The 27,657-nt window shown below is 38.6% G+C and overlaps 2 protein-coding genes across 3 annotated transcripts in view; one reads left to right on the forward strand and one right to left on the reverse strand.

Moving 5' to 3' along the window:
- Nucleotides 1-10,801, forward strand: part of LOC127441934 (desmoplakin-like) — a 31,357-nt gene extending 20,556 nt beyond the window's left edge. The window contains exons 23-24 of one of the 2 annotated variants that reach the window (XM_051699520.1): nt 2,924-4,750; nt 5,118-10,801. In XM_051699520.1, coding sequence (XP_051555480.1) covers nt 2,924-4,750; nt 5,118-7,607 — 4,317 coding nt within the window. In that variant the 3' untranslated portion in view covers nt 7,608-10,801. The remainder of the gene's footprint in view (nt 1-2,923; nt 4,751-5,117) is intronic. The other variant, XM_051699521.1, reaches the window with a different exon arrangement.
- Nucleotides 10,802-14,961: 4,160 nt separating this feature from the next.
- LOC127441976 (transcription factor HES-1-like) lies at nt 14,962-15,960 on the reverse strand. The gene is made up of 2 exons (XM_051699586.1): nt 15,849-15,960; nt 14,962-15,571 (listed from the first exon to the last, which is right to left on the reverse strand). Exons 1-2 carry the CDS (start codon nt 15,892-15,894, stop codon nt 15,129-15,131), a joined length of 489 nt encoding a protein of 162 aa, XP_051555546.1. The 5' UTR covers nt 15,895-15,960; the 3' UTR covers nt 14,962-15,128.
- Nucleotides 15,961-27,657: the final 11,697 nt, after the last annotated feature.

Here is a 27,657-nt window from a genome sequence, read left to right on the forward strand (position 1 = left end):
GGAAAGCTACATGGCATGGCCCACCAGACTGCATCTTGGCCTCGGGAGCAGTCTCTCTTCTGGGTGGAAAGCCCAATTTAAATAGCCCATACTCTCCAACATGCACCAATCCCAGGAAATAGCTAATTCCACCATGGCCCAGTCTTGTGAAAGGGGAGTAGAGTAAAAGAGAGGGAGAGAGAAAACACAAAGACGAGGGAGAGACAGCAATGACATACAACCACCTCTGACGTACTGTGCAGCAGGAAGTATCAGAAGCAATGGAAATCTTTCACAAGTGTCGTTACCAAGGTGAATTATTATAACGTGCAGATATAGTGTGTGTAGCAAACTCTAGAACAATTGGCTAAGTATATAAGTGCTGAGGTTACACCAGTGGCCTCTGTCACAAAGCAGGATTAAGCAGCTAGCTAGATAAATTTAAACTTAGTTTAAGTGAACTCTGTATTTGCGGTACCAGTAAAGAGGATAGGCTTTCATCATGGTTACTCGCCATAGTTACCTATGCTAATCAGCTAACCTGCTCCGGGGCAGGTTATGTTACCAATCAGATATCTCATCCAGATTCTGGAACAATCATCTGTGAGCAAAGTGACAGTCACTCCCCCCCAGTATCTCTCACTCCAATTTAAAGTGCACTTCAACGAGACAGTTTTAGAAATTTACAAAATAAGCTATTTATGATCATTATTTATTGCAAGAAATATATTTTTGGCAGTCTTGCATTTGTTTAAAGACACTATAATTTGTTCCCAATCATTTTCCCACACTGGCCATAAAATATGTATGAATAAATAAACCTAAAATAATTACAGAATTTCAAGTAACATATTAATACAATATCAATAATGATCGAATGACTTTAAAATATAAACACTTAATCACTCCACAGTATATTGTAGATATATCAGAAAAGTGTGAATGACTCCCAAACCCCTTCTTATTAGGATTTGCTGGCAGAGATGCCATGAACATACAGTATTTCACTTGAAGTTCAATAAAAGCACACTAGCACAACAAATATATGTTTATTGTGTCTTATGCTGCTAGAAAGATAGAACAAACAAGTCTTTATTAGCGCGTACCATCTACTCATTTTCCAAATGCTCACATTTTTATTATTCGATAGTGTATTAATGTCTAATAGTATTAAATTATATTAAGTTAGACATTTTAATTAATACTAAAGCTTTTAATTTCAATGTTTTACATTTCAAATCAAGATATTAAACTTTTAAAATTACAAGCCTGAATGTTATTGTAGTGGACCAATATAAAGTTACTTTCACATCGATATATTATCTATTTTACTATTTTCATCACATTCGGGGCTTTTTCGTGCTCTAGCAGCAGAAGCAATGTTTCTTCTTGCTGTGTAACTGCCTTTCAGTTCTTTATCATTTACTAGTGATCCTCTGTGCTGTTTAAATGTATTAGAATTATGCATGATTTCATAATCATCATTTGTGTTGTGTAAATGTGATTTGATTGATCATATTTTATAACGTCCTCTTGTGCTGTGTTATAACTCTTGTTTCAATTCTGACTCACGCTGTTTCGCACTCGATTGGCTGTTCGCTTCATTCGTGTGAAAATGCACGTGAACTAATCGTAACCTCGGGATCAATCTCTGAATTGATAGAGAAAGTTGGTTACGAGCATCTTGATACCACTTAACCCTAATAAAGCCTGACAGGATTTGGTGAGTTTTGTCAAACTAAAACCAATCCTGGAATCCAGAATTTGTTCAGTTTTTTTTGTGATACATGGCACTGGTGCCAGAAAGAATGTTAAGAGCAAGACCCAAGAATGCAACTACAACAGCTAATATAGTGACAGTGCTGTCAAAATACCAGATACCTAAGTCACCTACTTCAAGACATTTAAGATTAGTCAATACAGATAGGTCTAGTTAAGAAGTTTAAATGCAGTGGTACAAATACCAAGTGCAGCGCAAAAAGGAAACCACAAGGAACCACAATGCTCAAAATGTTGCCCTGCTATAAGAGGATGTCATGTTTTATTATATTTTTCAAACATTTTCATAATTAGTTCAAATAGCTTTATCTTTTTCTGGGTTACAATGACTACATTTACGTGGACACCAGAAAGCGGTTTATTGCGAGAAAGCGGCGTACTGTGAGAAAGTGGCATTCTGGTTTACATGCACTGTATAAGTGGCATACCCTTTACTTCCGTATACACGTGGCTCGTTCAGTAAGCAGCTTTCTGCAGAGCAATGTGATTTCCCTGTGATGCTTGTCACAGAAGACTCGAAGAAGACTTCACTATTTTATTCCCAATTGCTTCACTTTTTTTTCCAGATATTCCAGAGTTGTTGTTGTGTTTGTTTCCTTAACTCTCTATCGCGACCTGCAGGGGAATTGCGTTTCAATAGTGGGGTTTCCCTCTTACATTAAACTTCAGGATTCCCTCAATGTACCAGGGCATACACACGAACGTGAGGGACTGTCAATATTTTACATTGGTGTATATAAATGGGTAGAGTTTATAGTGAATGTGCTTTTCTTACTGTACTCTAATTCTTTTTTTATTCTTTCCAATTTGTTGACTTGTTGTTGGTCTCCGTCCTATGACATTTGTTATCCGTTCTGTTCACACACATGCACACATTTCTCAAAAACCTGTTAGAACGCAGCTTTTGTGTTTACATGACCAGATAAGCCCTGTTCTCTGGGAGAAATCTGGATGTGTTAAACCACTTTCTTAATCCCTTAAATGGCGTAAGGAAATCTGCGTTCTTGTTTACATGACGTTGCAGAACACCACTTTCTGCAAAAAGCAGTGCATGTAAATGTGGTCATTGTGTGCACTTCTTTTATCTAAAAGTATTTTGTTTACTTATTCTGAATGGTTTACACCTTCCACTGATCAATCTAATGTGTAACTTTGTTTTAATTAGATGCGTAACACCAAAATTGACCTGTTGGAGGAGGAGTTGAGGCGCCTAAAGGATGACCTTAAAGATCAAACCCACAAGAACAAATCAATGGAGGACAGTCTGACACGCTATCGGCTGGAGCTGACCAAATCTAAAGAGGAACTTATATCGATGGAGGAGGTGAAGAGAACCCAGGCTAGGCAGTGCAATGCTACCCAGGAAAGCCTGGACAGCACCCAGAATCATCTTAAGAGCTTACAAGATGAGGTGTCTCGCCTCTCATTTCTCATTGAGGATGAGAAACGCAAACGGAGGTTGGCTGAGGAGCGATACACCAACCAGCAGGAGGAGTATGAGCTTGCTGTCCGCAAGAGACAGAAAGAACTGGAAGAGCTCAACATGTCCAAAAGTGAATTCGAAAGAGCCATCAAAGACAAAGAGCGAGAGATTGAACGGCTGAAATTACAGCTCCAGGATGAGACCTCCCGGCGTTGTGCAGCAGAGTCAGAGACCTCAAAGGTAAGATCCCAGTTGACCCAGGACATTAATAGCCTTAAGCAAACTTATGAATCTGAGATCCACATCACCAAGACCAGTGTGCTCATGGCAACACAGCAGAAGGAGGAGCATTCAGCAACTCTAAAACTCCAGTTGGACAGGCTGACTTCTGAGAAAAGAGACCTGGAAGAAGAACTTAGAAAGCTGCAGCTCTCTTTCAGCCGCACAGAAGAAGCAAAGAGGAAAGCAGAAGAGGAAGTACATCAGCAGAGGTCTTCAGCATCAGAGGGTAGCCGGTGCAAAAGGGAATTGGAGTCACAGATTCAGATTATGATACATCAAAGAGAAGAGATTGACACAAGACACAAGGTAGAACTGGCAGAGGCCAACAAAGTTGCTCAGGAAAAGGTCCATAAGATTACCTTGTTAACACAGGACCTTCAAGATGAGACCAGGAGAAGAAAAGCCTTGGAGGTTGAGAACCAAAGCCTCAGACAATCTCAAGCTGAACTGCTTACTAAGCACACTTCCACCACAGAGGTCATTAACAAGCTTAAGATCTCAGAGCAAGAAATGCTCATCCTAAAGCGAGAGATGGAGAAGCAAACAAACGAGAAGAGCAAGTTGGAACAGAATACCACCAGACTGCAGAGTCGCATCAGTGAACTGCAGTCAATGGTGAATGGGTTGCAGGCTGAACTGGAAAAAGAGAAGAGGAATAACCAGGATGAGCTCACAAGAAGAAAGAGGTTAGAAACAGAGCTGGAAAGGGTGAATCAGATGTGCCGTGAATATACCACTACTATCAACACTCTACGGGTCCATCAAGAGCAGGAAAGTACTTCTGGACGCAAGTATGAGCAGGAGCTTCGCAGTCTAAAAGATGAGCTGGAGAGAAGCCAAAAGGAATATAAAGTCATGGTAGAGAATCTGACCAGGGTAAATGCAGAATTGAAGGCTTTACAGCAGCAGCTTTTAAAGGAACAGGCTCGTGTCCGTGAGGCCAATCAACGGAATGACTCTCTCTGTAAGACTATAGAAGAAAAAAGTCGCATGTTAAATGAGAGCACCAGTGAGATTGAAAAGCTGCAGAGCCTCACTCAGAATCTTACCAAAGAACGTCTGCGGCTTGAGGAGGAACTAAGGACCATGCGATTGCAGCGGGATGACTTAAAAAGAAGCCTGAGCACTATTGAGAGTGAAAGTGCATCCCGATTGTCAGCCATTCAGTTCCAGTTACAAACCAGCAATAACAGGGCACTGGAACTGCAAGAACTAATCAATGAACTGACTCAAGAAAGGGAAAGTTTAAGGGTGGAAATTGCCCAAATCCAAAAGCAGTTCTCGGAGGTATTTTTTTGAGCGACACAACTGATTTTTCTTCTAAATCAGTTTGAATCAGAAAGTCCATCAGATTTATGGCTTAAATGAAAATGGCTTTGCTGGTAACGCTTTGCTGGATAATGCTTCAATGACCTTTGAAAACAACTTTGCTGCATAACAATACATGGTTGCAAATTTATATTTCAAATTTGCTTTGGCAAAAAATTCAATTTTGTTAAAAATTGAATTTTTTTTTCAAGGTCACAACATAAATAATCTCTTCCTGCATGATTTATGTTGCTTTTTCTAGCCTTGTGTGCATCATATTCATTTGTGTTGAGATACAGATATTTTTCTATGAATTCTATGAACCTTTTCTCTTTTATGTTTCCAGACATCCATGATGACCCAGCGGTCTGAGACCCACTACAAAGAGATTGTGCAAGAGAGAGACATTCTCTTAAGCAAACTGAAACTGTTGGAACAGGACAAAGGTAAGCAGCAGTACTATGAAGAGGAGCTCAGACGCATCAAAATCTCACTGGAATCTGAGTTGAAACAGAAGCAACGCCTCCAGGATGAAATTGACAAAATTAACAAGGATTTCAAGTACTGGAAAAGCCAATATGAGTCAAAAGAAGGGCAGATCAGACAGAGCGAGTTAGATAGAGACAAAGCAGAGCGAGACAGGGCCTCCTTGCAGAGCGAGATACAGAGATTGACTGCTGAGCTTAGGAGTGTGGAAGAACGCTACCAGAGTCGTCTTCACAGCTCAGAGAGGGAAATATCAGAGCTCTCTCGGAAGAGGGAAGCTTTGGAAATTGAACTGAGGAGGTTGCAACAGCGTCCTGTTACATGCTGTAAGCATACACAGATTGATGAGGTTTCTAAAACTGTCTGTGATGGTGGTTACCAGAAAGTGAGAGTGCAAGGTCTACGTGGTGAGGTCTCACTTACAGAGCTTGTGGATTCCAACTTGCTTACTCAAACAGATTTGGATAAAATAAACCAAGGAAAACTAACAGGCAAGGATATTGAGGACAGGCTCAAATCGTACCTAGGTGGTTCTTCTTGCATCGCTGGTATATATGATGAGGCCAACAACAGGGTCCTGCCCTTTTACCAGGCCATGAAAGAAGGTCTGATTCGACGGGGAACCACACTGGAGCTCCTGGAGGCCCAGGCTGCCTCTGGTTTCATAATCGATCCAGTCAATAATGTTTGCATGACAGTGGAAGAAGCGTGGAGGAGGGCTTTTGTGGGAACGGAGTTTAAAGACAAACTGCTCTCTGCTGAGAAGGCTGTCACGGGATATAAAGATCCAGCAACAGGAAGGATCATCTCCCTCTTTCAAGCTATTGAGAAAGAGGTGATTGAGAGGGGTCATGGAATTAGACTGCTAGAGTCTCAGATAGCCAGTGGTGGCATCATTGACCCAAAAGGGAGCCATCGTATTGATGTGGAAGTGGCTTACAAGAAAGGTTACTTTGACCGTGAAATGAATGAGATTTTGACATATGAGGGTGATGACACCAAAGGTTTTTTTGACCCCAACACCCATGAAAACCTCACTTATCTACAACTGAAGAAAAGGTGCATCACAGATCCTAAGACGGGGCTCATCCTTTTGCCTTTGAAGGACAAGAAGAAGCCGCAACAAACTACAACTCAAAAGAACACTCTCCGCAAGAGGAGAGTGGTGATTGTAGATCCTGACACAGGGAAAGAGATGACTGTACGGGAAGCATACCATCGAGAGTTAATTGACTATGACACTTTTCTGGAACTTTCTGAACAAGAGTGTGAGTGGGAGGAGATCACTGTCTCAGCATCTGATGGCAGCAAACGCGTAGTTGTTGTTGATCGCAAGACTGGAAATCAGTATGATATTCAAGATTCCCTAGACAGGGGTGTTATTGATAAACAAAGCCTTGACAAGTACCGTGCAGGGACTCTGACACTCACTCAATTCGCAGATTTGATCACCAGTAAAAGCAATAGCTCTGAGCTTGCCATCTGCTCCAGCAGTCCTGAGGATGTTGCTACTTGCAGTAGTCCCACACAGGTTGCACCATCATCTCCAACCGTCCGCAAGCGTTTCGCTAGTGTATCTATCACACTCTCCCCTCCGTCTGATATTTTTGATGACCAGAGCCCTGTTGGAGCCATTTTTGATACAGAGACCCTAGAGAAGATAACCATCCCTGAAGCCCAACGACGTGGAATTGTGGACAATATCACCGCTCAGCGGCTCTTGGAAGCCCAGATTTGCACTGGAGGTATTATAAATCCTGCCACTGGCCAGAGACTCTCTCTGACAGATGCTGTACGGCAGAGCATCATTGATGAAGACATGGCTGTCAAGCTAAAACCAGCACAGAAGGCTTACACAGGTTTCGAGGACGTCAAGACCAAGAGGAAACTGTCTGCTGCTGAAGCCATAAAGGAAAAATGGCTGCCTTATGAGGCAGGGCAGAGGTTTCTGGAGTTTCAGTACCTGACGGGAGGACTCTTAGAGCCAGAAACTGGTCGGCGGGTGACCATTGAGGAAGCCATCCGCAAAGGATGGCTCGATGGCAAAGGGGCACAAAAGCTGCAGGATACGAGAAACTACATTAAGAACCTTACCTGTCCTAAAACCAAACTAAAAATCTCATACAAAGAGGCAATGGACAACTGCATGGTGGAGGAGAACAATGGCATGAAGATGCTCCAGGCAACTTCTATGTCTACAAAGGGCATCAGCAGCCCCTACAATGTGTCCTCAGGCCCAGGCTCTCGCACAGGATCCAGAGCAGGGTCTCGTACTGGCTCAAGAAGCGGCTCACGCAGAGGCAGTGTTGACTACTCCTCTTCAACTACTTACAGCTACATCACATCTTAGTTACACATTTAGCTGTAATGCCTATGCTTAGTATATACAATACACATTTAAAAATGAGCTTCTAGTCATAATTTTTCAAGTATGGGTTTGGGATATAGAATATAGATTGATTTATTTCAAACAGATTGTTTTTTACTTGCTAATTAATGCTTATACATTTTCTTGGGTACCTTATAAGATGGTTTTCAGATTATTAATGTGATAATTATACTTATTTGTGATTTACACAAAGCAAATTTTAAATGGCATTTAGCATACTGTCATCATTCCTTATTTGATGTATTTGGTGTAACCGTTTTCATATATTTGTTTTGGAATGTTTTGTTTGAAACATCTCACTTGCATTGTATCAACATGTAGTTACAAATTAATACATAGAAATTTGATTTTCTTTTTTTTTTTTTTTTTATTTGTGATATGCTTTTAATGGATTAATATTTGATCTGATTGTTTTTATATGGAGTAATCTAAACAATAAATCAGCTTATCAAAATTTAAAGCACTGTCCTCTCTGTCAATTAGTATGAGGATTATTAAATATTCTAGTTTCAAAGTTGCGAGACTAGACATGGGACTGTAAAGAATGAAGTGGAAAAGGTCAAGAGGTGGATGGGGTGGACACTTAGAAGTTATGTTCAGATGACCAAACCTCCAAGCAGAGCTAATCAAGAAGAAAATTCTAATCCTACTGAGCCTAAACCATTATATTTTCATCCCTCTTGGTTGGAAATTAAAGTCTGTTTCAAACTTTTTGAGCACAATCATAAAGAATCCATGAAAATTTTTAGGAGGAAAGATTCCATTCAGTCCAGATGCAAATCATTTAGACTGCTAAAATCAACCTTTTGTTAAATTAAATCTTTCACTTTTATTGAGGGGGAAAAAATCTGTTGTCCAAACCAGAGCTGCCCCAGCTCATTTTGTACTTATCACTAAGCACTAGTTAGTTTGGAGTATGACACATCTTCAGCATCTTCAGTCAGATCATTCATAAAAATTTATGCACCCCCAGATCATCACCGATCCTCCACCTGGTCGTCTAATGGTTAGACGGAGACCTTGAGAGGCCTTCCAGCCACAGTGTCTCGCACCCACTGTGAAGTTTGGTGGAGGATCGGTGATGATCTAGGGGTGCTTCAGCAAGGCTGGAATCGGGCTGATTCGTCTTTGTGAAGGACGCATGAATCAAGCCACGTACAAGGTTATCCTGGAAGAAAACTTGTTCCTTCTGCTCTGACAATGTTCCCCAACTCTGAGGATTGTTTTTTCAGCATGACATTGCTCCATGCCAAGTCAATCAAGGTGTGGATGGAGGACCACCGGATCAAGACCCTGTCATGGCCAGCCCAATCTCCAGACCTGAACCCCATTGAAAACCTCTGGAATGTGATCAAGAGGAAGATGGATGGCCACCAGCCATCAAACAAAGCCGAGCTGCTTGAATTTTTGCACCAGGAGTGGCATAAAGTCACCCAGCAGCAATGTGAAAGACTGGCAGAGAGCATGACAAGATGCATGAAAGCTGTGATTGAAAATCAGGGTAATTCCACCAAATATTGATTTCTGAACTCTTCCTAAGTTAAAACATCAGTATTGTGTTGTTTAAAAATGAATATGAACTTGTTTTCTTTGCATTATTCGAGGTCTGAATACATGCCATCTTTTTTGTTATTTTGACCAGTTGTCATTTTCTGCAAATAAATGCTCTAAATGACTATATTTGTATATGGAATTTGGGAGAAATGTTGTCAGTACTTAATCAAATAAAACAAAAATGTTAATTTTACTCAAACACATACAGTGCATCCGGAAAGTATTCACAGCGCTTCACTTTTTCCACATTTTGTTATGTTACAGCCTTATTCCAAAATGGATTAAATTCATTATTTTCCTCAATTCTACAAACAATACCCCATAATGACAACGTGAAAGAAGTTTTTGAAATCTTTGCAAATTTATAAAAAAAGAAAAAAAAGAAAACAAAACATGTACATAAGTATTCACAGCCTTTGCTCAATACTTAGTTGAAGCACCTTTGGCACCAATTACAGCCTCAAGTCTTTTTGAGTATGATGCTTCAAGCTTGGCACATCTATTTTTGGGCAGTTTCTCCCATTCTTCTTTGCAGGACCTCTCAAGCTCCATCAGGTTGGATGGGGAGCGTCGGTGCACAGCCATTTTCAGATCTCTCCAGAGATGTTCAATTGGGTTAAAGTCTGGGCTCTGGCTGGGCCACTCAAGGACATTCACAGAGTTGTCCTGGAGCCACTCCTTTGTTATCTTGGCTGTGTGCTTAGGTTCATCTTCCAACAGGACAATGACCCTTCATCCCAGTCTGAGGTCCAGAGCGCTCTGGAGCAGGTTTTCATCAAGGATGTCTCTGTACATTGCTGCATTCATCTTTCCCTCGATCCTGACTAGTCTCCCAGTTCCTGCCACTGAAAAACATCCCCACAGCATGATGCTGTCACCACCATGCTTCACTGTAGGGATGGTATTGGCCAGGTGATGAGCGGTGCCTGGTTTCCTCCAGACATGATGCTTGCCATTCAGGCCAAAGAGTTCAATCTTTGTTTCTCATGGTCTGAGAGTCCTTCAGGTGCCTTTTGGCAAACACCAGGCGGGCTGTCATGTGCCTTTTACTGAGGAGTGGCTTCCGTCTGGCCACTCTACCATACAGGCCTGATTGGTGGAGTGCTGCAGAGATGGTTGTTCTTCTGGAAGGTTCTCCTCTCTCCACAGAGAAATGCTGGAGCTCTGTCAGAGTGACCATCGGGTTCTTGGTCACCTCCCTGACTAAGGCCCTTCTCCCCCGATCGCTCAGTTTGGCCAGGCGGCCAGCTCTAGGAAGAGTCCTGGTGGTTCCAAACTTCTTCCATTTACGGATGATGGAGGCCACTGTGCTCATTGGGACCGTCAATGCTGCAGAAATTTTTCTGTACCTTCTCCAGATCTGTGCCTCGATACAATCCTCTCTCGGAGGTCTATAGACAATTTCTTGGACTTCGTGGCTTGGTTTGTACTCTGACATGCACTGTTAACTGTGGGACCTTATATAGACAGGTGTGTGCCTTTCCAAATCATGTCCAATCAACTGAATTTACCACAGGTGGACTCCAGTCAAGTTGTAGAAACATCTCAAGGATGATCAGTGGAAACAGGATGCACCTGAGCTCAATTTTGTGTGTCATGGCAAAGGCTGTGAATACTTATGTACATGTGATTTTTTTCATTTTTTATTTTTAATAAATTTGCAAAGATTTCAAACAAACTTCTTTCACTTTGTCATTATGGGGTATTGTTTGTAGAATTTTGAGGAAAATAATGAATTTAATCCATTTTGGAATAAGTCTAAATAGCTTTTGGCATCTTGACTTGTTTTACCTACCTGCCAAATTATTTTAATTAAGTCAGACAATGACAGTTATAATTGCATCATCCTGAAGGGGTTTATATTTCAATGATGAGTAACTTACTGTATATTATTTATAAGTAAATATTAAGTTGAGTTAATTTATTATTTGAGAAGAAAGAGACCAGATATGAGAGACATGATACTAGCACAGCTATGTAGGAAATCGGTTACCTGGGACAACAATCAATTCTACAGTTTAGCCCATATTTTTTATACCATTCTGGTTTGTGGGGAAGATATGATTGCTTAAGGACTTTTCACAGTTTTGCAACAACGGGGGCCATTTTCATTAAATTTCAGCATACCTGCCACAGCGGGGAGTCCTGGAAGCAATTTGGCTCTACAGCAGAACTAATATCATTCATGTCCTCTTGTTCTTTGCAAGTGGTGGAAGAATACCACTTAATAAGAGGCTGAGAACAAGAGACTGAATCAGAGGGCAGAGTGCTTGAGAAAGAAGGAAGAAAAGAAAAAGAAACTCCCGAATCGAGGGGGGCTGAAGGGTGATATGAGCATGCTCAGGCACCTTGTTGACATTTTCTTGAATCTCTCCCAGAAGCGGCTGCTCTCCACACTGTGCCAGGTCACATTTGCCTCATGATTCATCTATTGTGAAAGGGGCGGAGATCTCTGACAAGAGAAGACTATGTGAAGGCTTGTGTGTGGATAGGATCAGCTTGTGAACTCAATAGACCTCTTTCATTCTGGCTGCCATTTATAGTGAGTCAGCGAAGCAGATTCTGAGCTATCTGGGCAGTGAATGTGATATCATCATAAGCCCACAACACCCTCTGTAAGACCATTAAAGCTTCTCTTGTACAAACAAGGGCTGCCCCTTTATGTGAGAGAGAAGGGATGACCACAAATATGCACAACAGTGCACACCTTTTTATTCACATCTAAAGACACCGCTGGATAGGGGAGGGTCTGTTTGGCTTTCTGCATCTTTTCTGTTCAGCATCAGACAAACATACAACTTCATGATTATTGCAAGTATAATTGCATTAATCAGGATTAACATTAATTGATAAACAGTATATACTGTATATATTTATTGTTTGCAGCTCTCTATTGGGTCTTATTTTGTTTCCCACAGGTTAAAATTGTGACCTGAACATACTTTTACTAACTGTTCAAAAACGTTTTACAAGAGCCATACAAATATGGTATTAAATGGGTAAAGGTCTAATAGAGGGGGAAAAAGGAAATTGCATGAAACATCACAAATTAATTACTGATAAGGTACTGTTATAAGGTACTGATCATCTTCCCTATATCACATTATAAAATAAGGGTTTCTGTGTTTCTGATGTTATGAGTTGGTCATTGCCAGTAACCCTCTAGCGTCTAATTTATTGAGACCGTTTCCACTGCTCAGAAAGGCTGAAGTAGGATGACATATTTTTATCAGCAGGTTGCTAAAGTGCATCACAATTTCTTTGATGCATGCCATGTAAATCACCTTATAAACATCACCCCTTCAACCTCACTGTTGGGGCATCATGCTGGGAAACATGGTGCATTCGAGACCCCATCAGCTGGAGTGAGGCCATGCTCATCAAGTCGTTCCTCTGACCATTATGGAAGAAGTCTCTCTTTTTTTGTGTGTGTGTGCTGCAAACCATTGAACTCCTGCTAGGATGTCTAACTATGAAAGAATTGCAAAACTCAACTGACCATCATGGCTACAAGTTGAGGAGTGGTCCTTTAAATTTTTCAGCTCCATTTGGCAACAATTCATATCTTTTTTGGTACAAAATACACTTCCAGGAATTTGGACACATCTACTTATTCTTTATTATTACTATATTAAAGTTTAACAAATTAAAACTATCCTATATTTAGCTTCTTCAATGTAGCTAGATAGTTACCACTCTTGGCAACACACTCTAGTAAAAAAAACTTTTTGCCTCACCACCAAAACACCACCCTTGGTACATATGGTAAACATCACTTTGGTGCTGTACATAGCTTGTTTTGGAAGATTTGATCATTTAATTTTTATTTTGTTTGCTGTGGGATTTTTCAGAATGTCTGAACCAGCTTCACAAGGTGCATCCTGCATTTAAACCCTAATAAGATGACTCTACTTATTTGATTGAATAAACTCATTCCCTCAATTGTATTGAGTAATGCCTTCTCCAAAACTTATATAAACTGTTCATATAGAATGAACTTAACTATTCAGGTTAAATTAACTACTGTCGATGCAAGTAGACAACTCAGATTTGCTATTTAAATAATGTTTTTCTACAGTTGTTAATCATTTTAATTCAATTTATTCAATTTTAAATCAAACAATAGCACAGATCAAATAAAGATCATAACTGATTCTAGGTCAGTCATTAAAAAACACTATCCAAAGTAATGCATATATACATGCACTTTAACTGCACATGCATAAAAAGAATTAGTCAACAGGTTCCAACTTGATCAAATGGGACACCGATCATCCTAAAGGTGACAAACAACAATTGCAACAAAACAACATAAATAATACTACAAAAGAGCTAAAACCTCTACAAAATTTTAATGACAACTAAAAGCCCCCATAACTTCCCTTTGACCAAGCAAACATAATTAAATAACTCAAGCACAAAGCATTATGGGCATTCCCCATAGCCTCAATTTTGTACTCAAAAGTTTGAGTTATTAACACTTAAAATCTTAAGTCTATGGATTTTTAAGATAAATAAGTTCAATGAACTTAAATATTTGAGTTATGAGCCCAAAACCTGACATGTCCAGGAATACTAAATTAAGACAACTTGATATTTCCAGGAATTACAACTATAGGGTTTACAGTGTGTGTGACAGTATTCAGGGAGCTCCCAAGTGTGCTTGGCACTTGTTGGCTGCTTTTCAATCACTATACACTCCAACTAATCCATTGATTTAATGTTTTTTTCTCTTAGAAATGCATATGCAGGCACAATTTATATCTGTCTTATTTCAAACGTTTAAGCTGTTAGATCAAAAGGTTTTAAAGATAAGTAGGGACATAACTTTAGTCATTGGTGTCCACATTTTTTAATGTTGGTGTATTGTGATAATCTCATAGTTGGTTTGGGTTGCAGGTAAAATCATAAACCTTAAAAGGTTCCACAAGCAAGTAGTAGATCAAAACTTTGGGAGAAAAGGCAACCATAAATAAGTCTTTATATCACAGTTCACTGTGAAGTAGAGCTAGCTTGGTGGCACCTTTAAAAGTGAGAAAAAAGACGAAAGCTCAATGATCTAAGAGGAAAGTTTTCTTTCTTTAAACTCTAGTTTGGCACTCTAAGCTCCTGTGAATAAACAGGATTTTACAGAAATCATGTTTTAAATTTGTGAATATGTAATCAGAAACACTTCAGAGAAACGTAAAAAAAACCAAAAAAAAAAACAAAAAAAAAGTCAACTCCTTTAGGAACACAACATTTCAAGTGACCCGAGTGGTAATATAAACTTGTAAATGTAAAATGTTAATGTCTCTGTCTTTGACTGTAAGAATATAATTATTTTCTCTATACTCATTTTGTCCCACACATAATCTCAGCTCTTTTTTTTTTTGCTATGTCTAATTGTCTGAACAATGGATGACAATTAGATTGATCAGGGTAATTATGCTATTAAAATCTACCCAAGTTTACTCCCCTATATTTTCATAAAATAAAGCATTGTCCTTTTTTATTTTTAACTTTTAAGACTTTTTTTTTTTTTTTTTGAGACACAAAACTGCAAAGAGGCATTTTATTCAATAATTATTTGTATTACCAAAAACCAACAACCATTATGTTAAGGTACAGACAATATATCTGACAGATGAGCAAAATGTTAATAGCATTCAAAATACATTTCAAATTACAAAAATAAAATTCAAACATCTCAGTCTAATATACATAGTATATTCAATATTAAAACACACTTCCATGTAAAAAAAAGTATGTCGATTTAATATCTCGAAGCAGAAGTGTGGGAAGTCTGGTGCCATTTTCTAAATGACAAAAATTTGCCTATGTGCTGAATTCAGGTACCAACACTATAAGTCCCATTGAAACAAAGGAAAACTGGCGTTATGTTATCGTGGTTATCATTACATTGCTGTACAAAGACTCCATGAGGCTCTACCAAGGTCTCCAAAGGGAGTCCAGAGTGTTCATTTGTGCACCAGAGGACATGCCAGCCTGAAGCGCACCGTTATGTGGCCCAGTCATGCCGGATGAACCGGGTATCAAAAGAGCGAAAGTCCCATCACTCGATGGCACAATCTGAAGTCCGCAATGCAACTTGGAAGCATCTGGAGGCAAAATGACCAGCGGACCGTTCATGTGAGGCACCACATGGGCTTTGAATCCCTGTTTTGGTGTGCATGAGCGCAGGTGATGATGTGGTTGACAAGACATGATGTCCAAGTGTGAAACACAGCTGGCCAGATGTGACAGGATCCGGGTCTTCACTTCAGTGTCCACACTCTCATGAGTGGACATAAAACGGGTCACTTCGTTGATGCATCCGTTAAATCCAGCTCTGTATTGGCCAAGCATGGGTAGACTGGTGCCAAAAGTTGCTTAAGAATTATAATAAAATAGAAATATTTGAGGCATCAAGCCGAAATATGCCAAAGCTCAAATATTGGTAATAGATTTCACCAAAGTAATTAACAAACATTGGATTTCATTATATAACTCTTGAGAGATCATTAGTGAATGCCTTCAAATGATTGGAAATGTCATGAAAATTTGATTCACTCATATTCACATTTGAACGTACACCATTTACAGATCTAGTAAGCTCTGTATAATAGTTAACGACTTGTTAATTAAAGTTACCCATAGAGAACTTACCAGTCATTTGTGCTTGTTGCAGATTTGTCAAGTGCTTCACTGTCATTTCAAGAATATCAGCTTTTTCCAGTTTGGAGTGCCGAGAAGTCTGAAAGGACAACGAAGAACAACAATTTTAACACACACTACCTTAATAAATAATGTATAATTTCATTCCATATTGATATTTTATTTGAACTCGCATCTTTATTTAGTGCGTCCAATATAAGTGTCTTCAGCTGACAAAGGCTGTTGTTTATCCGTGCGCGTCTCCTTTTTTCCATAATTGGTTTTGAGGACTTGAGAAAGAAAGAATAATGTCACATGTCAACGTTTTATCAATATTTATTTCCAACAAATATACAATTGAATAGGCTATTCCATACATTCTAATGTTAAATGTACCTTTCTGTGCTCTAAAGCTGTGCTGCTGGGTGTCTCTGTCATGTTCAATGCGCATCTTTGCTCATGGCCAGTGCTGGAGGCTGACAGCTTGGATGTGACTTTAACTGAAGACATGCTCTCCAGGAACCTTTCAATTGCTGTTTTGTACAGTTCAATTCCGCGTAAAAATAAGTCAGTGTGTTCTGTATTTAAAAAGTTCCCAGTAAAATAGTGATGCGTTCACAAGAAAATCATCAGGAAAATGCTCCAGAACGTTTGCCTGCGTAAAAGTCGATGTTGTTGTCTCTTCCACGGAGTGAGAAAGTTGTGCAGATCAAGTCCTCTTAACAGCTGATTATATATGCACTCGTGTGACTGGTGCGGGACTTCTTCAAATCCACTTCCCGCAGCAGATCTCCACCAATCATCCTGACGGATCCACGGAGGATGCGCGTGGAACGGAGCACGCCATTGGTTTGCCACTGGTTTCCAAAGCGCGGCGCTCAGCAACCAGTGGCAAACCAATGGCGTGCTCCGTTCCACGCGTTCTCCGTAGATAAATCTAATAGTGATTGGTGGAGCACGACAGGGATGACCAATGGCACGCGGGCGGGCTCTATTCATTTCCTAAGTTTATGACAAACTAGATTTCTACAACTGTCAACACAATATTAGCTATATCAGTGGTATTGAATACCCTTCACTTCCAAACAGGGGCGCTGTTCTAAGATCAGGTTATATTCGGGGCTTTGCCCAGACCTCTGTGGATACAGGGCTATCCTTTGATGAAATAATGCACTTTATATTAAAGGTGCACTCAGTAATTTTTTGGACTTACACTGACACCTAAGGGCGTGGATGCAGTATCACTCAAACATAATAGTTTTCAGGTTCAGATGTCACTGTAGAAATGTATTATTCACAGTCAAACAGTGTCTCGTTTGGAAGGATGCGTCCTCCGGAGGTCGCATTTGTCGGCCGCATACGTCATCAAGGCTGTCTCATTTCATAAAAGCGAGTAGGACACTTCGAATGCAGCCTTCGAATGCAACCTTCTTTCACGGGAATTTGGAGGATGCATGAGGTGCATCCTTCGTGGGCACTCACAACCCACAATTCTTTGCTTCAATGGAAATGTCTAAAACAATTATGCCAATTTGCCCGTAAATATGATGTTCAAACACAAGTAATGTTAATTCCCAAGTTGAAGTATCACAGTAGATGGGTGCAGAGTATATAATATGTATAATTATATTAATATGCAATTAAAATAAAGTATTAGACTAAAAGTACAACTGTAAAATCTATTTTCTTTTCTCTTTACATCATTATAACTCTTCTAAATTTTACCTCACACATTCCCTTCTAAAGGGACTTTGTTCCCTTCTCACTCAAAGCGCTCGCGCTTATTAGAGTGGCGTGCTGTCATAGCAACCACGTTACGTTCCGTTTCCATTTGTCCTACGAAGGCCGTCTCATTTAAATGAGACTTGTTTAAAGGAGGACGCTCGGTATACTGCAGCCTTCAAAGAACGCATCCTACCTAGCATGCAACCTTCCAAACGAGACTCAGCCAGTGAGTGAAAATGTCAAATAACAGGACGGTTAGTGAGATTAAGCGAGTAGTATTCGGCTGGTCATGTGATTCTAACATGGCAGTCCACACGCACTGTCATTGAAAAAAGTAAAATAAGGGATTACTCTTAATTTTTCAGTAATTTAATTACAGTTACTTCTGATGTAATTGCGTTAAATACTGTATAGACTCTAGAACAATTCTATATAAAACAATAGTGAATTTTAAATCAAAGTTTAACATCTGATGTTAAAATAAATGTTTTCTAATCTAACACTACCCCTTAAATTCTTTGGCCAGTTCATGAATAATTTATTTGATTTTATATGATTTATTTGAAAGAATTAAAAGAACAGTTTCATGTCTGTCCTTGTATTTTTCATCTGGTCGAGGTTGATAAGGGTTTTAGAAAGTAATTAGTAATGCAGTTACTTTTCAGAAAGAGTAATTAGTACAGTAATCTAATTACACTGTAGAAGATGTAATTTGTAGTTAGTAATTAATTACTTTTTTAGAGTAATTTACCCAACACTGCCCCCATGCATGTGCGGACCCTCTTCATGTAGAATAAAACAGCTAATCTTTTATAAGGTTCTGATTGTCATGTTTATGCAGTTGGTTCATGTTTTTCGTGTCTTTTATTTTGAAAATCTAGTTCCTGTTTCATGTCATGTGGTCCCCTGGTCATGTGATTTCATGTTTCCCTCCATGTTCACGTGTCTTGTTTTCAGTGGTTTATTGTCTTGTTATCTTGTTTAGAGTTCTTAGTGTTCATTGGTTATCTTTGTCACGTGTGCTCCCATGTCCAAGTATTTAACCCTCATGTTTGCCATTGTCCATTGTCAGGCATTGTGTTTGTGTAATGTTGGTTCTATGGTCAAGTCAAGTCAAGTCAAGTCTAGTTGTTTTATGTCTGTTTTGTTTCACGTTTGATTTACGGTTTTTGGATTCCATGTTTGTAATAAACTGCACTTGGGTTCTTCACATCATCTCATCTTCGTCTGCCTGTCATTGCCTTGCCAGCCATCATTACACTGATATGACTGGATTCCTCATCTCATGTGATTGCTCATGATTTTATATATATATATATGTTTCAAAATTACTATTAATTTATTTTGGAATAAAACTTTTTTAATCAGGAAGAAAATGACTGAGTGCACCTTTAAAAGTTTAAATGTTACATCTTTGAGGTATCATTTATATATACACTGTGCTGGGCAGTAACAGATTACATGTAATCTGGATTATGTAATCAGACTACAAAAAATCAAGTACTTATAATTAGATTAAAGTACATTTTAAAATACTCATAATCAGATTATAGTTACTTCTGATGGATTAGATGATTACATACTAGTTTATTGATCCCTCTAATTCTTCATTTTAAATCAACAGCTTATCATTAAGTAAGGAATAATTATACTAAAAATGAAGTGGTAATCCACACATAAATGCCGAACCAGTTGCATTAGTGCAGTGAAGTTAGTTTTTGTTTAGCAAATTGCTTTTGTACTCGGCTTCAAAAATATACATTAAAACTGAAGTATGTAATTTCTGCACCACTAGCGCCACCGAACGGAATTGCAAAACTAAACAATGTTTTTAAAGCAGCTTTCTGAATACGCCCAGCGCTTGGAGTTGTTCAAACGTCAGACAGACCCGCCCCCAACTCCCCAACTCATGCCATTGGTTGAGTAACATTGTTGGGGTGGGTCTAAACAGATCTCTCAAAACAAACAAGAATTTTATAGCACCACAGAAACACAGTGTTTACAGTTTTTGAGAAAATAAACCAATGAATGACTTACTTATTTGTCTCTGCATATTAAGATGGGATTGAAGAAAGTATTACAATCAAGGGCGTAGATTTGGCTTGAACATTGGTTCAGTATCATACATACAGTATGAAGAATTTACATTTTTGAAGAAAATTGTAAATTGAAGAAAAAGGTTGTACTTGCTTGTTTTGATTCCCCCTGGAATCTATGCCCATGATTACAACACTGAAAAAGTTACATACTTCAGATTTAATACACTTTTGATTGGTTTTTGATTCACAAATATGTTTGATCTGTTACCACACATAGACTGCTGGAGTAAAAAGTTTGAAGTACCTTTTTTATTTCACTCAGAAACAGACAAATAGCGAGTAAAACACACACACACAAAATCATATCAATTGTCAGATTTTGATCCATTAAATTAGTTTTCTTTTATGCAACATTATGTCAAAATGGTGCAAGTTTATTTTACTCAAATGCATGTGACATCAGATAAACAAGAATTAGGTCAGAAGTAATTTAAAAGCAATCAGATTAGATTACTTTAAAATGTAATCCAAGAGATTAAATTACTGACAACAATTTTAGTCATTTGTAGTCATTTAGTAATTTTAAATCAGTACCAGATTACAATTCAGAAGTAATCTACCCAGCACTGTATAGTAATGTAAATCTTTAAATATACTGTAACTACAGCTAAAAGTCGGTCAACTTACTTTTGTCTCAGCCTCAAATATATTTAAAGATCAGAAATTGCATGCTTTAAACACTATGGTATTACTGATTCTGAAAGAGAAACTAGTATTATTACTTATGTATTAATGAATTTATATTTTATTATCACTTCAATGGTAGTAGCTGATATCTAAAAACATTCGGGGCTTAAGCTCGGGAAGCCCACCGGGCCCATGTAACCAACATAAATTAATTAATTCAATAAATATCTCCTACAAGGGAAAGAAAATAGACAGCAATAGGATAGCTATACAACCATTACTGGTAAACAATATGATTTTGTAAAAGACAGACTATAAGACTGTTAGTCCATCCTTTCTTGAGTCAACCTAACATAAAAAAGCCAATAATTGAAACGTTATCAGCACCTGAATGTTTTCATGATTATTTTTTAACAATGCACGTCTTTATTCAGTTTTCCATTTTAGGTAAAAGTGCAAGCGGAACTCTTTTTTCCCCCTCATGATGTCAATACCAGGAGACTAAAGGTAGCATCCTCCGTTCCTTTAGCATAATCATTCCCCAATGAGCCAGACAATTTGATCATTCTTCTCTAAAACATTTTCCCACGTCAAGATTTGATTGTTTTTTAAAAGGAAAACCTTGTTGCCTTATTGCCCTTCATCTTGACAGCTTGGCCTTTCTGCCCAGTTCCTCTTCATTCCCCTAACCCTCAAACCTCTGCCCTGGCCTGCCAGAACAAACTTCCTTTATGCTGTCAGTCTGGGCGTCACAAGACCAAAATCCTGACTATGCATACACAGCAGCACAGATCACATCTTATAATCTGTTATAGTTGATAGTGGCTGATGAGATCATTAGACGTCTGATCAGAAATATTGAATGAAAATTTCTACAATTACTTAAGCAATTTGAAGACATGTAATTGCTTTGAGCTTTAGTTTCCAGAAAGGTGCAGAACCTATTTTATTGTACTTTTCTGGCTGCATCATATCAAGCATCAAAAATGAGAGTTAGTGTCAAAAGGGTATGTCCATTTGTTGAGGAAATAGAGGCTGAAAAAATTAGTTAAAACAGTGTGCTTTGAATATCTTCTTATTTGTTGAGTAAAAGCTGCTACTTTTACTTTACTGCTTTACTTTTTTTAAAGCTTTAAAATGGAAAGGATTACCATCATTTGTGCCATTTAGTAGGAAAACAAGTAAATCATCTCATTCATCTTTTTTTTTTTTTTTTTTTTAAATAGTATGTGAACTGCATTCGTCAAGTTCAACCAATCAATCCTGTCACCAAATTTACTGACAGAGAAAAATGTATCAAAAGTTGATCAATAATTTAAAACCACCATTTGGTCCTAAAACTAGCTAGCCCCTATTGAGTGATAGCTTAATTTAGGGCTAAACTAGCCACCATGTTACTGCAATCCTGTTACACATTTAAACACATAATCTTTTTATTATTATATATGTATCTGTTTTGATCTTTATTTAATGTTTATTATAAAAATACTTTATTACTTTATACTTAACTTTGTGGAAAGTGCCAAGCATCGTAGATATGGCTAATTGTCTTTATCAATGCTCTAAACGGTTAAACACAATATATGGGAATTATCCTATAAAAGTATTGACTATTTATGTGTAAACTTGAGATTTGGTCAGTAAGAGTGATGCACAAGAATTTCACACAGGATTGCTGTTTTGGGCCATCACCCAAAGTGACCCCTCTTCTCCAGTCATTGTTCTACGCTGAGGAACATATAAAGAGGAGCGGAAGAGGAGTCACATGGCTGACAGACAGTTCTGATTCTCATTGTTGACATTAGATTGATGAGGCTCGTGAGCTCTTCAGCTGATGTCCAGAGACTGAATTCACTGGGAAGACGTCAGGGTTAAAACCTGATTTAATAAGGGTAGAGTCTGCTTTGTCGTTCAAGTTTGGCTTGCTAAACTCAAATGAGAAGTTCTAGAGTAGCTCTTCAACACTTGAGGTTAGAGATCATTTGGGAACTAGAGCTGCTACACATAGGATCAACTCTATAGACTGTGAGAAAAAGCCTGACCTAAATATACATATGTAAATATGTACGCAAATACACCCACACACATTTTTACTTTGCTATCTCTATCAGGTTGTCCATCACAAATGACCAAGAATTATAACATAAAATATCAAAAGTGAGCACTGGATCAGTGACCAGACAACGGACATTTATACCCAGTATAATCATCTTGTTTTCTCATCTGTTACAAGTTTAAGCTCAGTGGAAGTTTTAACAAGATTTAACACTGATTATACTTTTACCAAAATATCGTCACTCTTGAACATCATAATTCTCTGGAAGACCTCAGACTTCTATTTCCATTAGTATGATTAGAGGCTGTGACTAACACTATGGTTTCTAATGGCACATTTGGGACAGCAGTGTTTGCTTCTTTGTGCAACAGTGAAGGATGTAAGTGGAAACATGCTCCATGATACTGAGATAAGACATCAGGACTTATATTACAGTCTTATATGTAATGCAATGTACAAACCATTCTTCCCTGCAACAGTGTTTTTTTTCTTTTTCCCATGTGTTTGTGAAACACTGTTATTGGCTGGTTTCAGAGTAATGTGGAAACCACCAAATGCACATCCCATAGATGCTCAGTCAGACTGAGATCAATTTGGAGGCCAGGACAACACCTTGAACTCTTCATCATGTTCCTCAAACCCTTCCCGAACAATGTGTGCAGTGTGGCAGGGCACATTATCCTACTGAAAGAGGCCACTGCCATCAGGAAATATCATTGCCATGAAGGGGTGTACCTGGGCTGCAATGATGTTTAGGTAGGTGGCACGTGTCAAACTGATGTTCACTCTGACCGGTCTGCGGCTACGCAGCCCCATATGTAGCAGTGTGCGATGCACTGTGTGTTGTGACACATTCCTCCCATAATCATCATTAAACTTTTTTGTGCCACAGAAGATCTTCTGTTGGTTCAGATCAGACAGGATAGCCTTTGTTGCCCTCGTGCATCGATTTATCGGTTTATTGATACACAGGATATAGGATTTGGATGAACTTGGAAATAAAATAAAAAAGATGGAATTATCAGTATTGTGTCTAAAATCAAATATTGCACAAGTTTTCCATTTACATCTTATAAATCATATTCTGTCTTTTGGATGAGACGTTAAACCGAGGTCCTGACTCTCTGTGGTCATGAAAAATCCCAGGGCACTTCTCGTAAAAGAGTAGGGGTGTAACCCCGATGTCCAGGCCAAATCTGCCCATTGGCCTCTATCCATCATGGCTTCCTTATAATCCACTATAAATATGAATTGGCTACATCACTGTACTTTCTGGCACACTATGGCTGCTGTCGCATCATCCAGGTGGATGCTGCACACTTGTGGTGGTCAGGCCCGCATTAATGTATGGGCTTATGTGGGCTTAAGGAGATTCCACTTATATGTAGAGCGCTTTGAGTGTCTAGAAAAGAGCTTTGTAAATGTAATTAATTATTAAATTTTAAATGTCATAATTTGAAAATATTTGAAGAATCTAAATGTATTAATACATTTAAAACTAAAACCCTCCTCTCTGTTGACCACAAAATAGACCATTCACTGTCCCCAGGGTGGCAGCTGAAAATGTTTTGGGGAACTGAATACTCTAAAACAGTTCTTGTGAAAAATAATGCAATATTATACACATGGATGTCTAACTTTTACTACATTTACATCATTATTTCAACTTTTATGATGCTAAAAAAAAATATTTCTTCGATTACATGGAATACTGTATTTTAGCAGTACTCTGTTGCTTACTGCACGTTCTGTTCTATTTAACATTGTGCGACCCTGCGTCCTCATAGAGGACATTGAGTTTTGGCTTCCCTATACCCTAATCATAATTTTAATTTATTTAAACCAACTGTCCTCATATCAGGAGGATCTGGGCTTTCATTTAAGGGTTAAATTATCAAAGCATGGCGTCACATGACAACACAAGATGGCGCCAATTTCAGTGAAATGCTTGTGAAAAACCCAAGACCCAGTGGGCATGATCATCATTGGGAAATGGCTGCTTCGGAAAACTGGAAAATGCTGTCTTGGGAGGCTGCCGAGGTAGGATGAAAAAAAAAGGTGCCTTTTAAACTTTTCTGATATCAGAGCATTCATACAAAATGCTGTAGATTAAGTCATTAACTGATTAGGCAGTTAGGCAGCAATACAGCTGCCAATAGCTTTCCAATTCAGCAAGTGCATTCGCTCCTGACATCAGGTTTGCTCAGTTCCAGGCTGCAGATGACATACTTATGAAGAGGAGGAAGCCAACACAGTTGGAAGTGATTGAATTATGTTGACCATTACTTTGTTTCAGAATTGTTGAAACTAATTTTCAAATGCTTCAGCGATGGCCTTATAACATTTTTTTAACTAGCCATAAACTTGCCACAAATTTGCAGCAAATTATTTTCACATGCAAATGAGTATATGATTCGCCACAAATGTTTACCAGAAGTTTGCAGCTCTTCACCAGTAGTGGTGAACCTGCAGTAAACCTTTGGCAACAAGGGACAATTTTCTGAAAGTTTGCCGCAAAGCTCAGTTGCATGTGAAAATTATCACGCAAATTTGCCATGAACTCTCGATTTTTGTAAAGGTGGCTACCACTGGCTACTACTTATTTGTTTCACAATGCATTTGACAAATGCAAACATTAAGCTTTTGTTTCCAAAGTAAAACATGTTTTTAATAAAAATTTGATGCACAAAGCTGAATTTCTATAGCATGATATTAATAAAAAATCCAAAAATCCAAAACATAGACCCGCTGTCCCCATTTGAGGACATAATGACTATTTGCTGTTCTAAGAAATTACTTTGTTTGCAGGGTTATCAGGTGCTGCTAGTTATAAATCATAAAGGGAAATGGAAAATGCAGATAGCAATCTAATCCGGGTCTCAGGAGGGTGCGTTTCTTGGATATAACAACCACTTAAAGACCCAATGAAATGGCTTGATGAGCATAGATTTATTTTCTGTGTAGATGTATTTCCTGTTGAAGCAGGAAGTTGGGGTACATCAAACAGAATGTCCCTTTTTAAGAACCAATAGGCTTTAGTTTACATTAAAGCCATAAACCACAATTTTTTACTTTCTGTAGGCAGGCAATATACCTGTAAAATTGATATACCAGTAAAAATGTGTCAAACATAGACATGGCAGGTAAAATTAGTTTCAATCACTTTACATTCTGAGAAAAAACAAACTAACCTAACCCTGCTCACCCTGCTTACTGTTGCTGATGCCGTCAAGCTTTACTACCGGTGTCATGATCAAATGGGTCCATCCTTGAAATAGAGTCCCCAGGGTGTAAGCGTTGTAAAGCCGGATTGTATTATCGCAATGGCTTTGAAACTATGTGTATTATGAAAAGCACTACACATATGTACAAAATTTGACTGGCTTCACATAAATAATGAACATGTTTATTTAAAAAGCAAAACAAAAAACAGTCGTGCGTTAAAGATGTTTGGAAAGTTGGTTTTTGCTAATTGTTCTTAAATGTACTCAAACCTGCTCTGGACACAATTATTTTTCCATCACAATTGCTGGTGTGCATATAAGATTGTAAGGTGTGTAAATACGTAAAATATTTTGTAATACTGTGGTTCAGTAATCCTGGAGCAGATAGCTTGACAAATGTAAGTTTACTGAAAAAAACACAGATAAATTTCATGATCTATAGCTGTGGTAATATACTATTATGTGTAACATATGATTTAGAAGTCCTTAAATGTCGTATTTTCAAAGTTATATTTACATACATCATAAAAGGATTTTGTAGGATTGAATATATTACTTATATTATCATTTAATATTATTGACAAACTTAGAAGTAGTTAGGGCTTACCCATTGTCAGAGGTAAAATAAACTAGTTATTTGATGGTATATGGTTGATGATCAAAGACTAAAGTCTGAACCTGATATCATATTAAGACTTAAAGGGATAGTTCATCCAAAAATGAAAATTCTCTCATCATTTACTTGCCCTCATGCCATCCCAGATGTGTATAACTTTCTTTCTTCAGCAGAACACAAACAAAGATTTCATGAAGAATATTTCAGCTCTGTAGGTCCATTCAATGCAAGTGAATGGTGGTCTGAACTTTGAAGCTCCAAAAATCACATAAAGGCCACATAAAAGTAAGGCAGAGGCACAGTTTGTCTTCAATTTCCATGTTTTTACCAGACTATTGCAGTGCTGTGTGGCAGGTGCTATTTACACCTAGTGCAAATAGTCACTCTGTAAAAGTAATCCATATGACTCCATTGGTTTAATCCATATCTCCAGAAGTGATATGATAAGTGTGGGTGAGAAAGAGATTACATATAATTTTTTACTATAAATCGCCTCGGTTACGTATTTAACCTTGAGACATTGTGTCACTAAGCTGACGCTATAGGGAGTATCTTTCTACATGACCTAGTTGAAACCCTTCTACAATAACAGCAATTGTAATATTGGCTATGGTGTTTGAGCCCCACCCTTTTAGTCACAAAGCTGATATAAAAGCGGGTGCACAAACCCCATTCCTCAGAATTTTCTGACTGAGGGACAAGCAGCACATCGCTCGCACCTCAAAGAACTCTAACTCTGTAGTGAGGCCAGCTTTTGCAATGTCTCACTCCCTTCATCTGGGAGAACTGAGGTTACATACGTAACCAAGATGTTCCCTTACGATTCAGTAAACTTGACATTGCATCACTAAGCTGACGCTATGGGGAACAGAGTCCCATCATGCTGCACTACACGACATAACCTTCCCAGAGAAGAAATATGATGCCGCGGGACGGCGACCGACATGAGTTTGCCGCAAGTGAATGACCCTCATGGTGAGCCAGGAGTGGAACACTCAGAATGGAAATATGAACTATAGTCATATAGTATGAAATAACCCCTTCACAAACCCAGTCTGGATGGAGGTTTTATTTATAATGAAGTGCTTGTGACTTTGGGGAATACAATGGTCTGAATGCAGGCGGTTGTGTAAAATGACAGGGAGCCCGTACTTAAAAAGAAGGGAATAAATATATATTTGGCCAACAAATAGCAAGTGCTCTAGACAGAGAGGACTTGTGATGAGAGAGAAGACCATCCTGCTGCAAAACATATGTGTTGTAAGGACAAACCAGGCTTGAAGGTGAACCACCTGCACTTTGAAGGGCATGGTTAGAACTTTAGCCACATAGCCCTCCCTGGGTTTGACAGTGGCTTTGAAAGACCTGGACCAAACACCAGACATGAAATATTGACTGACAGTGCTTGCAAATCATTGACCCGCTTTACTGAGGCCAAAGCCAGCAGTAATGCGGTCTTAAGAGAAAGCACATG

This window comes from Myxocyprinus asiaticus, chromosome 6 (genome assembly GCF_019703515.2).
Source record: "Myxocyprinus asiaticus isolate MX2 ecotype Aquarium Trade chromosome 6, UBuf_Myxa_2, whole genome shotgun sequence".
NCBI lineage: Eukaryota > Metazoa > Chordata > Actinopteri > Cypriniformes > Catostomidae > Myxocyprinus > Myxocyprinus asiaticus.